The sequence below is a fragment of the Aotus nancymaae genome, unplaced genomic scaffold (genome assembly GCF_030222135.1).
Source record: "Aotus nancymaae isolate 86718 unplaced genomic scaffold, 86718_ANA_hifiasm-v0.15.2.pri h1tg000057l, whole genome shotgun sequence".
In the NCBI taxonomy this organism is placed as follows: Eukaryota; Metazoa; Chordata; class Mammalia; order Primates; family Aotidae; genus Aotus; species Aotus nancymaae.
In genome coordinates this window covers 63,821,291-63,835,400 of record NW_026988471.1, presented here as the reverse complement: position 1 = coordinate 63,835,400, position 14,110 = coordinate 63,821,291, and the positions used below count along the sequence as shown (strand labels likewise).

The following is a 14,110-nucleotide window of genomic DNA, read 5'->3' as shown; positions in this document are numbered from 1 at the left end:
CATCCATCAGTGGGGGACTGATAGAGGAGAATTATGTTATGCTCTTACAGTGGATGGAATACTCTACAGCCATGGCATTATGGAGAAGGGTATCTACTGACAGGAGAAAACATTCACAATATGCTGCCTTAAAAAAACAGTAGACTATGAAGCAGCATGTGCAGTGTGTGTACATACTATGTATGCTTATCTTTTATTATTTATTTTTTTGAGACAGAGTTTCACTCTTGTTGCCCAGGCTGGAGTGCAATGGTGGGATCTCAGCTCACTGCAACCTCTGCCTCCCTGGCTCAAGCAATTCTCCTACCTCAGCCTCCCAAGTAGTTGAGATTACAGGCATGTGCCACCCGCCTGGCTAATTTTTTGTATTTTTAGTAGAGATGGGGTTTCTCCATGTTGGTTAGGCTGATCTTAAACTCCTGACCTCAGGTGATCCACCTGTCTCGGCCTCCCAAAGTGCTGGGATTACAGGCGTGAGTCACTGTGCCCACCCTATTTATTTATTTGAGATAGAGTCTCACTCTGTCACCCAGGTTGGAGTACAGTGGTATGATCTCAGCTCACTGCAACCTCCACCTTCTGGGTTCAAGCAATTCTTCTGTTTCAGCCTCCTGAGTGGCTGGGATTACAGGCACACCACCATGCCCGGCTAATTTTTATATTTTTAATGGAGACGGGGTTTCACCGTGTTGACCAGGCTGGTCTTGAACTTCTAACTTCAAGTGATCCACCGGTCTTGGCCCCCGAAAGTGCTGTGATTATAGGCATGAGCCACTGCATCCAGCCTGTATGCTTATTTTAAAAATGTATGTGTACACACGCATAGAAAAAACATATCTGGAGAAGGTATACCAAAAGAATGGGTAGCTCTAGGCAGTGACTATGGATAATTTTTTTTTTTCTTACACTTCTTTGTATTTTAGGGTTTTTTTTTTGCAATGAGCACATATTATCTTTATAGTCAGAAGAAAAGATAAAAGTGTATTTTTTTTTTAAAGTCTACAATATTTAAGACATCCCCAAAATGTGATTTAAGGGTATTTCTTAAATAACGTAAAAAAATTTTGGAACCAGTGGGATATTTTGGAAAGTTTTGTTTGTTCAGTGTTTATTTATTTTGTTGTTGTTGTTATTTTAACTCTAGGCACCCATTTATAAAAGTTTCTGCCAGGCCAGGAGCAGTGGCTCATGCCTGTAATCTCAGCACTTTGGGAAGCTGAGGTGGGTGGATCATGAGGTCAAGAGATCAAGACCATCCTGGCTAACATGGTGAAACCTAGTCTTTACTAAAAATACAAAAAATTAGCTGGGCATGGTGGCATGTGCCTGTAATCCCAGCTATTCAGGAGGCTGAGGTAGGAGGATCACTTGAACCCGGGAGGTGGAAGTTGCAGTGAGCCAAGATCACGCCACTGTACTCCAGCTTGGCAATAGAGTGAGACACCATCTGAAAAAAAAAAAAAAGTTTAGGCCAATGTACCAAGTTTTATTAACACCACCATCTCTCCCTGTTCTACCTTACCTAACTCTATAGCAATAATTTATACATTTCTTCCATCAAAGTTTCATATTTTTAGGAAAGTATCAAGCCTTACCGTACGGAAAGCTGCAACCACAAGATTTGAGGGAAACAGGTTTCTGTTGGAAAAGAAAGCAAACCGTCAGTATTCTTTTAAAACAATTTTTTAGAGGTCGGGTCCCTGTTGCCCAGGCTGGAGTGCAGTGGTGTGCTCTTAGCTTACTGCAGCCTTGAACTTTTGGGCTCAAGTGATCTTCCTGCCTCAGCCTCCCAAAGTGTTGAGGCTACAGGTGTGAGCCATGGCACCTGGCTAGATCGGTATTCTTAAAATTCGGTGTGCAAAGTATCTGCTTTGAGATGTCCACTTCTAAAAGCCTAACACAGTGTTCTCTCTCCACCCGCAGCTGACACTGCATCTTTTGCTTGATTTAAGCACCCTGACTGTGCCTGTGCTGCTGGGCCACAGTAGACACTTTGAGGACACTGATTTTCATCTTCATCTCTCTCATGGTACTCCTTGATAGCTGGGCTTAACTGTGTCCATCCAAGTCTATAACTGCATTGCTTTCCTCTCACCTAGAGTTTAGGCACCATTGCAGTGGTTTGCAATGTCGAGGTGCTGCCCACTAGTAAAATCCAAGGGCATTTTTGTTATTGCAAAATTGAGGCATTCCTGAATTGAGGGGAGTGTGTCGGGGGAAATGCCAGGTCCCACACATTTGTCCTGTTAAATGCAGTAGAGACCTCTGTCATGAATCGTCTCAAGGACCTCTTGGCTTTCCAGTGTCCTGCATGACATATCTGTGGATAAAAACCTATCTATAACTACCCAAGACTAAACTAATTCCAAAAAAAGGTTTTGTTTTTCACAATTTGAACATACACTGAATTTTTCAGAAATGTAACTACTTGTAAATTATGGGGTGATTTTTGTTTTGTTCAGAATGTTTCCAAATATTATTTGTCTTCCTGGAAAGTCACACCACCAGAGCAAATTGTAGAATCCTAGTCCCTAATTCCACACCCAGTGTCAAGTAACAGTCTACATTGATAACTATCTCATTAGCAGTGATTCTAAGTTTAGGAGCAAGCATTCAACCACTTTATTTTAGAGCATATATATATTGAAACACATTGTTTTTATTATAATTATGTTCCTTTTGCTTTTTATATTACAGTTACATCATATTGATATTTTAAAATTACATGGGCAAGGACATTTTATTTATGGATTTCATTTTAGAATTAAGGATATTACAAACATTTATTATAAAAGGAGGGCAATCAACTAATGGAGCCCAAAATCTATTCATGCAAATAGTTTTACTGAGGGCCTAGGGTCTGCATAGGATGCTGGTCTTGATATACAAGAAATTCGATTCCAGCTGATGGTCCATTTGTTCTCACTTCCTGCAACAGTAAGTCTAGAAGGGCAAAAGACTCTGGATCATTCTTTTCAATTTGTGTCAAACTTACCCACTAATTCTTACTTCTGTAAGAAGCTGGGTTGTTCACCAGGATCTCCAGGCAACTATTTGCACTGCATTGGGTTTCAGAGTTAGGCAGGTCTGGCTGCAACCCAGCTGTCACAGGTAGAGTCTAAGGTGGCTTCCTGGTATTCATACTTGGGGTAATCCCTTTAGTATGGTCAGGCCTATGACTTGCTTCTAATGAACAAATAAATGCAGCAAAGGTGATGGGATGTCACATCCATGATTTGGTTACATAAGGTTGTAGCTTCCACTGTGCTAGCTGACTCTTCTTGTCTTCTGCTTGCAAGCTTTGATGAAGAAAGCTGCTATGTTGGAAAGACCCTCGAGACTAGAAATAGCAGGTGGTCTCCAGCCAATAGCCAATTGAGGCACCCAGTCCAAACTTCAAGGAACTGAATTCTGCCAACATCAGCATGACTTCAGAGGTGAATCCCTCCCCAGGTGGACGTTCAGGTAAGAACCTAGCTCTGACCAATACCTCAATTGCAGCCTTGTAAAAGACTCTGAAACAGTGGACCCAACCAAGCTGTGCCAAGATTCCTGACCCCAGAGAGACTATGGGATAATACATGTGTGAGATTTTAAGCTGCTAAATGTATAGCAGTTTGTTATGTAGCAATAGGTAACTAATATACCAGCCAACAAAGTTAATAAGATGCAAAAATCACTGCATTAGAACACTTAGGGTGCTCTCACAGGACAGCCAGCATATAGAGCCTGTGACACAGCATTTCCCAAACTTGTCTATAAAACCTGACTGCTTTTAGCATATTTAGAGGATACCAGAGTACATGCTTGCATTTAAGCAGAAAAAAAATAATCTTTAGCTGAATTAAATTATTGCAAAACTATGACCAGAAGTTTAATTCTTATCACAGCTAGAGTTACTTTTTAAAAAGTAGAAACGGACCAGAAACTTATTGGCTAGTTTTCACAGTATAGATGAATAACAACTTACATTTGCTACTATTTCCATTACAAAGCAAATTTCTTACATATTTCATTCTTGGGGCTACGTTTGCCATCTCATTTCCATTTTCTGTCCTAGTCAGAAGCAGCAAGGGGCCCTGTGCCACGGTCTCTCTGTTCTGTATCCACCACACAACAATCCTTAGTAGTTGCCAGACTGAGCTGCGCCAAGGTTCTCTCTCCCTGAGGACCAGGAAGTTCAGAAAAGAGCTGGGTTAGAAGCCCTCCACTTTCCTCATGGGAAACAATTTTCCCGGCAAATACCTCACATCCTTCAGGGATTAGCTATTTTCTCAGTTGGTGCAAGCACAGCCTTTCCCACAGCCTTGAAATGCATTCTCTTCTAAAGAGCACAATACTATTTGTTTAATTCTGTGTATCTGTCCTGCCTAATCTCTTCATACAAGCAATAACCCAGTACTATCTCATCCAGAATGGGTTCTGACCTTAACCCAGAACTTCTATACCTAACAGCCACTGGCACACCGACCTGTTTTCAGACTATCTACAGTGTCTACTGTACAGAATCCAATAGGAACAGAGGGGTCCAGAGGCAAACCAGCAAATCCTGCCCCTCCCCCCAAAATCAAGTTCCTAAGAACATGATGTGTTTTGACAATTTCTGATAAAGTTAAACATATATCTACCACAGGACTCAGCAATTTCATTCCTAGATTTTTTTTTTTTTTTTTGGAGACAGAGTCTCGCTCTGTTGCCCAGGTTGCAGTGCAACGGTGGATCTCTGCTCACTGCAGCCTCTGCCTCTTGGGTTCAAGTGATTCTCATGCCTCAGCCTCCCGAGTAGCTGGGACTAGAGGCATGTGCCACCATGTCTGGCTAATTTTTTTATTTTTAGTGCAGAAAGGGTTTCACCATGTTGGCCAGGCTGGTCTCAAACTCCTGACCTCAAGTGATCTGCCTGCCTCGGCCTCCCAAAGTGCTAAGATTACAGGCATGAGCCATCATGCCTGGCCCACTCCTAGATATTTACCTAAGAAATATAAAAATATATGACTGCAAAAAGGACCTGTATGCATAATAGCATTATTCATAATAGTCCAAAACCCAGATGTCCATCAACAGATGAATAGATAAACTGATTACGAAAAATCCGTACAATGGAATATCACTTGGTAATCAAAAGGAGCCAAGTGATATACACAACAATGGATAATCTCAGCAACACTGTGCTGAGCAAAACAAGACTGACAAAGAAAAGTACATAATAAATGATTCCATTGATATGAAACTCTAGAAAAAGCAAAACTAATATATAGTGATAAAAAGCAGGTCAGCTGCCTGAGGCCAGGGGTGGAGAATGAGGATTGCTGAGAGTCACAGGTGATGGAAATGTTCACTATCTTGGATTGTGGTGGTGGTTACATGAGTTATCCATTTGTCAAAACTCATTGAATTGTACATTTAAAGTGGGTGCATTTATTGTACATAAATCATACCTTGAAATTGTTTAAAAGTATAAAAAAAGTATGGTAATAACTGATAGAGATTGTCCCACTAAAAAAATATGTACATTCAATGGGAGGGCTGAACTTTTTTTAGATTATACAGCTCACTTCTCAGATAACAATCCCTGGGAAAGACTCTCCTGGGGGTCAGTGAGCTGAAGCACCCATGGAAAGCGTCCTCCTTCACTTTCATCTTCTGGTTTCCACAGACCAGGAGCAGGAGCAGTTCCCTCCTGCTGTCACCAGGGGCAAAAAGACAAGGCTGCCAGAATAAAGCAAAATGCTTCTCTGTCCTCTACTTTCCCTCTCTCAATTGGTGTTCAGACACAGATGCTGTGGTAAACCCTGGTTCTCACTCCTGAGCTCTCTTCTAATCTGGGATCAGCTGCCTCTTGGGCAAACAGTTTTGCTTCCCAGAGCTCTGTCTTCAGGTACTTTTCCCAACTCCTCACATTCACCCAGTAGCTTCATGGGCTTTCGAAATCGGCGACATTGAGCTGGAAGGGATTTTAGAGGTGATCCAGTTCCATCCCCTCATTTAGCACATAGAGACACCAGTGCCCAGTCACTGAGCTGATACATTTCCCATCTCTACTCCATCTAGGCTAGCACCATCCAACTGAAATTGTGCAGTCCAACATGGCAGCAATGCAGCTATAGAGCACCTGAAATGTGGCTAGTGCTATCAAGGAACTGTTTTTTTTTTGTTTGTTTTGAGATGGAATTTTGCACTGTTGCCCAGGCTGGAATGCAATGGTGCAATCTCGGCTCACCGCAACTTCCGCCTCCTGGGATTAAATGATTCTCCTGCCTCAGCCTCCAGAGTAGCTTGGATTACAGGCACCTGCCACCATGCCCAGCTAATTTTTGTATTTTTAGTAGAGATGAGGTTTCACCATGTTAGCCAGGCTGGTCTCAAACTCCTGACCTCATGATCCACCTGCCTTGGCCTCCCAAAGTGCTGGGATTACAGGCGTGAGCCACCACCCCTGGTCCTCAAGGAATTGATTTTTAACTTTTATTTACATTTGAACTAATTTTAAATAGCCACATGTGGCTAGTGTCTATCATATTGGACAGCCCAGATGTAGAGTACTGAAATCCAGAGTCCAGAAGTCAGGAGGACCAAATGGTCATCCTGTGTTCACTTCTGCACATCACCCAATTTCACTGGGTATTAGGATGCTTCTAAGCACTGAGCTCTTCATCTTATTCACGGTTGCAAATATTTCCTTTTTCTGTTGTTTGATCCTGAGAGAACTACTTGAATTACATATGTATTAGGCCAAAGTTTCTCAAACCTCAGTAGGCCATTAAATCAATGTATTGGCTTTAACCAGTTTTTTATAAAAGATGAAATACATTAGACAAAATATCAGCATGTATCATACTTAAAACGTTGTTTGGTGGAACCTGTGTTTTGGTTTGAGTATGTGGGAGTGTGGGGAGAGGTATAGCATGGATGTAATAATGTAAAATGTATTTCTATGGTAGGTCAGAATTAAAAACGTGTGAAACCTCTAAGATATACTACTAAATCTAGAGGCCCAAGTTAGACCAAACCAGGAGATAATGAATGAACAAGCTTTTCCAGTGCTATAAGACTCTTTGAATACATTACTCAAAACAAACGAACAGAAAAACTGGTATAAAATGAGGTTGAACTGGCTAACGTAGAACCACCGTGGGGGTGCTGTGCAGACTCATGCAGCTCACACAGTGAAAAACTTCAAAAATGTTTTTTCTGTAACATCTGATACTGTTTGTTCTTCTGATCCTATTGTCAAGGGTGGTATGCATTTCTCTGTTCTATATGAAAAGAATGTAAATTTACTTTTGCTTGGGCATAGTATTTCCTTTTATGTAAGTTCAAAAATTCTTTACCAAATCTATTAAAATTTGAAAGGCACTTCAGAACAGGATATGGCATGGTATGTACACTTGATAAATATTTATTATCCCTAGTGTTTATTGTTACAGAGCCAGTTAACAGGGATGTGCCCCTTCAGATCTTGGTACCCTCTACAAGGCTGAGCTGAGGAAGGTCTGGGGCCAGTGGACTTGCTCTCTGATGATGGGGGTGTAAATCTATCGTTCTTTTTTTTTTGAGACTGAGTCTCACTCTGTCACTCAGGCTGGAGTGCAGTGGCGTGATCTCGGCTCACTGCAACCTCCATCTCCTGGGTTCAAGCAATTCTCCTGTCAGCCTTCTGAGTAGCTGGGATTATAGACATGTATCACCACACCCGGCTAATTTTGTATTTTTAGTAGAGATGGGGTTTCACCATGTTGGCCAGGCTGGTCGTGAACTCCCTACCTCAAGTGATCTGCCCACCTTGACCTCCCAAAGTTCTGGGATTACAGGCATGAGCCACTGCGCCTGGCCCAATCTATCTTCTTTTTGAGGCCTATATCCAGTTTTAGATTCCAGCTGGAAAGGGTAGGGCTAAACCCCTGGAGTGGGGAACTTTTGGGGGAAATTAGGTTAAGAACAGCACTCATGCTCAATATCAAATATCCCTCATCTGTCCCTGAGAGGCTGGGACACACTAGAGTATTAGCAAAGCACTCATATATTAACTCATTTAATCCTCACAACCATTCTAGGTAATGGGTCTCATTAGCCTCATTTTACAGATAAGGACACGGAGGCACAGAGCGGCCAAGAGACTTGTGCTCATGAAGCGAGTAAGTGGTAGAACTGGCTGGCAACCCAGGTGGTTGGCTTTAGTGTCTGCTCCTCATCACCACCCACCTCCCTAGGTTTATGTTTTTTTCTGTCTCTAACCTATTCAGGTGTCCTCCTGGGTGGTAAAAGAAATGGTCAAGAGTTAAAACCTTTTATTAATTAAAAGCTGTTATTATTTTACTTTAGTCACTAGTTAGGCTGAGACACCACCATTAATTTGGATACTTGTTAGATGTGCTAAGTCTTCATCCTGCCTGTAGGAGAGCGAGACACGGGCATAGTTAAAACAACCCATCACAGTCAATAATTAAAATAAATTGTTCATAACTCACTCAACTTTGCCATCTGGTGGCTAATATTACCATTATTTTTTTAATTAAAAAATATGGAATGCTTCATGTTGGAACATCACATTGCACGTCATCCTTGCACAGAAACCATGCTCGTCTTCTCTGTATTGTTCCAGTTTTAGTACATGTGCTGCCAACGCAAGCACAGGGGGCTGATATTAAATCCCAGGCTCTGATAGGCTTATTTATTTATTTATGCACCTACTCAAGAAATGTGTTCTTTGCAGCTTGGGAAGCATCATACATATTCACACCAGTCCTTGGGAAGGAGGTAAGTCCAGCACACCTCCCTCTGTAAAGGGAAAGATTCAGAACACAGTTTGTTATTAAGAAAATGAGTGTGAATGGGGGAAAAAAAGACTAGAAAACTGGGCAACAGACAAAATCCTAACTGTATTTACCATATACATGGCCACACCCTACTGTGCTACTATAAGATGGTGGCCCAAGGCCATTCTTCTCGCTGCCAGCACAAACCAGAGCCCTGGGCCGAGGCTCTGTTCCTACCTGCCTCCTTGGCAGTTACGCCTTGGTTCTCCATTTGAAAACTACAAACTTCAGAGCCCAAAGGAATGTTAGAAACCAGTTGCCTCAATCCCTTCAATTTACAGCAGAGGTCAACTGGAGATCACAAGTGTGTAAGGCAGGGGAAGAAGAAGCTGGAATGTCAATGAGGATCTGTGGGAACTTCTGTCCCATTTCAGAACGAAAGCCTCTTCCATGTTGACTTTTGACTTTTCTCCACTTTGCAAATTTCCCATAGTGTGATTCTATTAATTAGTAGTCTAAAACATAGACAGTTACTGTTCACTTCTCCTCCAGATGCCACGTGGTTCCCAATATCCCTAAAGACTACATTAGCTTCAAGTCATCTTGAGTTCCCCTAAACATTACTTTTCTTCCCATTTACCCTCATTTATTTCAGCTTATGGAAAGAGGACCATCCCCATTAGCTCAGGTGAACTGGAAAACACAATCTCTCTAGCTATATCAAGAGCACAGGTGTATTGGGCCAGCGCTGTTCTAAGAGTTTTAGAGCTCTTAGACATAAAACCCAGCTAACCCTCAAAACAATCCTGCAAGGTAAGTACCATCATGATTCCCATGATAAAGATGAGGAAACCAAGGAATGGAAAAGTTATGGACATGTCCCACAACCAGTAAGCATTGTTAGGGACCAAGAAGTTCTACAGTGACTAGTTTCCTGATGACCTGTTTCTGTCTCTTTGGTGCCCAATCATTTCATTTTTGATGAAAAGCCACAAGTCAACTGCTTGGGTCACACACGGTTCTGAAAGTCCTATACTGTTTGGGGTTCCCAGGCACAGAACTCCAGGCTGCTCAGGAAGAGATTATAATTCTTCCGCCTGCCAGCACTACTGGTCATCCCTTCTCAGTGCTTCTAGTGCCAGCCTTCTTATCCCAATTCCCTATTCTACGTTGTTATTCCTAATCCATTGTGTGTTGGGAAATCAAACCACTCAGCAATGACATTCTGAATTTAAAAAAAAAAACACATGCGTGTGTAATAAATACCTATTAGCTTCATCTCTTTCTGACTTGTAGCTCCAGCTTTAAAAACTAAATTAGGAATCATGGCAGAGAGACCCTGGGGGAATTTGGGCGGGGGGGGGGGCACTTTACCATCAGGAAAGGGCATGGACTTGAGCACAAAGCCTCAGCAGCAGCTAAGCTAACTCATCAGAGGCGTTCCTCAGTCTTCCAGGTGTTTAAGTTCTGGGCAGCTACCTGGAGAGGCCTGCTGGATAACTGAGGTGTTTACTTGCAGAGTCTCATTGCATTCACGTGGCCCTAGGAAGAAAGGAATGGGCACTGCATTTCCAAAGATGCCCAGATGAAATCCATATCCATGAGGTTTCCTTGAAGGAAGACATTTTTAAAATTTGATGCCAGAGACTCTCCAGACTCAGAAAGCATTTCTGGGTGACTAGGAACTTAGTTTCCTTTCATAAGCTGCTCAGCCTAAGAGAAAACCTCAGCAGGTGCACACATGCTTTCCTTCACTTGAGGAGCTCAGCCTCCATGCTGGCTGGAGGAAGGAGGCATTTGTCTTGACCCAGTCATATGCCTACCTGGTTCCTCTCTGGGCCCGAGAAGCATTTCTGAGATAGTCACACTAGGCTAGGCATGTGATATTACTAAGGCATGTTGACTTGGGGAAAGATTAGGAGAAATAGAGCCCTGCACTGTGGGGTAGAAGACCCACAGTCCTTCTAATCTTTTCTTTATAAGCCACTCCATGACCGTGAGCAAATCGCTTAATCTCTGCCTCAGTTTCCTCAGTCATAAAATAATAGGATATACCACCTGCCCTACCTCTATCTGTGAGCTGCTGGATTAGATGAAGTTGGCTGCTGGAAGAATCGTGAAACACTACCTATCCCCAACAAGCCATAACAAAGCCTCACTTAGCCCTCCCATGCAGGTGCAGCCCAAGTCATTGAAAAGTTGCATCCACACTGCTAAGCTATGATGCTGGGTCACCATTCATGTCAGAAGCAGGAGCTGAAGGGGCTTGGGTCTAACTAGAAAGCCATGATCAGGAAACAAGAAGTCCCTTCTGGGGCTGGAGGTAATAAGGTACCCCCTATCACCACTGGTCCCTCTTCTGGAGATAAAAAATCCTATTGAGGCTCCCAGTGTGAACCACGAGCAGGGCAGAGCTGGACATCCATTCTCCCTCCTTGGGCTACAGAACCCTGCAAAGAATAATCCTTTACCCCCATAATTGTCTTCCCTCCCTGAGAGAGCTGACCGACATCCTGCAGGTAATAAGCTAAAGGTGTTCTCAACCTCAGGAGACTTCAGCACTCACCTAAAAGTTCCCAAAATTAAAGTGTCTGGACTCCAAATATCAAGCTGCCAGTCACAGAACAAAGGCTGTGATCTAGACCAGCCTGGGCAGCATAGTGAGACCCCATCTCTTAAAGAATTTAAAAAGTTAGCCAGGTGTGGTGGTGTGCACCTGTAATCTTAGTTACTCTGGAGACTGAGGCAGGAGGATCACTGGAGCCTAGGAGTTTGAAGACACAATGAGCTAGGATCCCAACACTGCATCCGGTCTGGGCAACTGAGCAAGACCCAGACCCTTAAAAAAAAAAAAAAAAAAAAAAAGCTGTGATCCCCTTAAAGTCCTAATAGGCCACCACTACCTGCCCTTTTGGCAAGAACTTTTGGTCTCCCTCATGAGTGGTTTTTTTTTTAAATACAGATTTTCTAGATTTTTGTTGTTTTAAATGAACAATCTCTCACTTAAGTGCAGACAGCCATCACATTTTCCAGAGGGAGAAATGGAAACAGTGGAAAGGCAAGTCACTTCGCCCAGGGTTTGCTGTTTTTCACAACCTCGCAATGAGGAGCTTTGCCTCAATAACTCAAGTCAAAATATATTAATAACTCCAAGGCTCAGAATCCAAAATCATCAGAAACCCGGAGAGGGAGCCAGCTGGACTCCTCACTCAACTGAACCTAGTTAGATCAGTAAATGCCTCCAGGCTGCAGTTTCCCCGTTTGTGAACTTTGGGCTAATGAAGAAACCAGGAGAGACAGAGGCTTTGGATAAGTCCCAGAAAGGATACTACATCATCTCAAAAGATGAATTGCAACTTCCAAGAATCACAAAAAGCAGGCAAAGCTAAGTGAAGATGCTTTTCTCCCTCCCCTCTAGAACTCATACCTTCGCACAAAGAAAGGCCTTTAAAACACAACACTCTACAGTGGTGTTTACTAGGGTGGACAGCAACCTGTCCCGAGCCCTCAGGAGAGGCATATTTCTGGGTAATACGCCTCACTCAACTAATCCCAGCCCTACTATCTGTGGGTCCCCTGATAACTGCAGAAAATTGCCAGCTTCCTTCACAGCCAAGGACTGTAACAGAGAAGGTAATAGGTTGCAAGTCGGATGACCCAACAGGCAAAACGTAACCAGTGCTCCCAGAAGCTTGTAGGCACCACGTGGGAGAAAATAGGGCGAAGCCACTGGGGCGTGGTCGGAACATTTTTACCGGGGAGAGCAGCGCGAGAGTATAAGGAGTAAAGAACAGGGGGCGGCTGGCTCTTTCCTAACACACGCCCACCTAACGGTAGAGACTGGTTCTTGCTCAAAGATGCAGCCCTGGTTTTTCGATTATGCGGTGAGCCCCAGCTGTTTGCAAAGGTGTGGTCAGCACGCAAAGACTCCATATGTCATTTTGAGATTTTTAAAACGTTAAACGCCACCAGCAACCAACTAAGAATTAACTCTTGGGAGTACATGAACATATGTGTGTATAAACTGGAGGGCATCCGAGATCTGGCGTCTCCCACTGAGCCCTGGGCGAGGTGGAGAGCGTTACCTGGCCAGGTCGAGGAAAGAGTCCACCGTCTCTTTGGGGACGGGAGGAGGCCCCGAGTCCTCCAGCCCCAGGTCGCTGGACTGAAGGGTCTGCGCACCGGACCCCGGCTTGATGATGAACGCCAAGGCCACGGCGAGAGCAGAGGCACTCAGCGTGGTGAGGCCAAAGTAGGCGACGGCGATGCCGCCCAGACGCCCGAGGGCGCTGGCGTCGAGGGAGGCGGCGCCCGACACCAGGCTGCAGACCACCAGCGGCAGGATGATCATGCGCAGCATGCGGAGCAGCATCTCGCCGGGGAAGGCCAGGTAGGTGACCTGCGTGCGGCTCAGGCTGAGCCCGCGCAGCGCCGCGCCCAGGCCCGCGCCCGCCAGCACCCCGGACACGGTGAGCAGCACCAACGCTTGGCGCCGCAGGAAGCCCGCACAACGCCCGGCGCGTCCCGCCGCGGTCCCCGGAGTTCCAGGCCCGGCCGCAGGCCCCGCCTGGGCGCTGTCGAGGTAGCCGTTGGTCTCGTTGCTCTTCTCCATGGCGCTGCACGCCGCTCCCAGCTAGACGTGGCAGGGGACCCGGGCTCTGGTAAAAGACTGGGCTCCCAATGAATGGGTCGGTCGGCGCTGGAGAGATCGGCCAGTGAGCTCCGCAGGTTCTGGGAAGCCGCCCCGGGGGTCTCCCAGCCTGGAGCAGGACCGGGTGCGAGAAGGGCGACGAGAGGCGCGGAGTGCAGGTTGGAGCCACCGGCGGAGAGGATCGCGCAGCGCCCAGCGTCCCCGGAGCAGCCGCGGGCTGGAGATGATGCAAGCTGAAGCCGTGAGCGCGGACGCAGACAGCGGAGGAGGAGGGAGGGGGAGCGGCCCGAGCCCGCCCCCTTCACGCCCGCCGTCCCGCCCCCCGCGACGCTGGCCAATCACAGCCCGGGAGCAGCCGCCGGGAGTCTCCGGTGCTGGGAGGGGGCGGGTGGTCCGGAGGCTCCTCCGGAGGCCGCGGGGCCGCGGGGGCACGAGGGCGCCGGCCAATCCCGGCGCCAACAGCCGCCTTCCCCTCCCATCTAACAGAGGCCGGCTCGGGGCGACCACAGGGAGGCGCGGGCTGAAGGACCGCCCGGGCTCGTAGGCACCTGCCGGGCCCTCTCCCGCGGCCGGGATCTGAGTCCTCCGAGCCAGAGGGCCCGGGATAACGTGGAACGCGGCGGCGTTCCTCCTCCTGGAGATTGGGGGAGGGTCCCTTTCTCCCGGGAGGTGCTTTTGCCCCCGCGCCGCCCACACTCTTTTA

The 14,110-nt window shown here is 45.7% G+C and overlaps 1 protein-coding gene and 1 pseudogene across 2 annotated transcripts in view; both read right to left on the bottom strand.

Annotated features, from left to right (window-relative positions):
* Window positions 1–13,563, bottom strand: part of SLC1A4 (solute carrier family 1 member 4) — a 32,494-nt gene extending 18,931 nt beyond the window's left edge. Inside the window, exons 1-2 of one of the 2 annotated variants that reach the window (XM_064364183.1) lie at window positions 12,842–13,563; window positions 1,596–1,638 (exon numbers count right to left, since the gene is read on the bottom strand). In XM_064364183.1, coding sequence (XP_064220253.1) covers window positions 1,596–1,638; window positions 12,842–13,368 — 570 coding nt within the window. In that variant the 5' untranslated portion in view covers window positions 13,369–13,563. The remainder of the gene's footprint in view (window positions 1–1,595; window positions 1,639–12,841) is intronic. The other variant, XM_012477258.2, reaches the window with a different exon arrangement.
* On the bottom strand, window positions 8,516–8,632 carry LOC135269787 (U6 spliceosomal RNA; annotated as a pseudogene).
* Window positions 13,564–14,110: the final 547 nt, after the last annotated feature.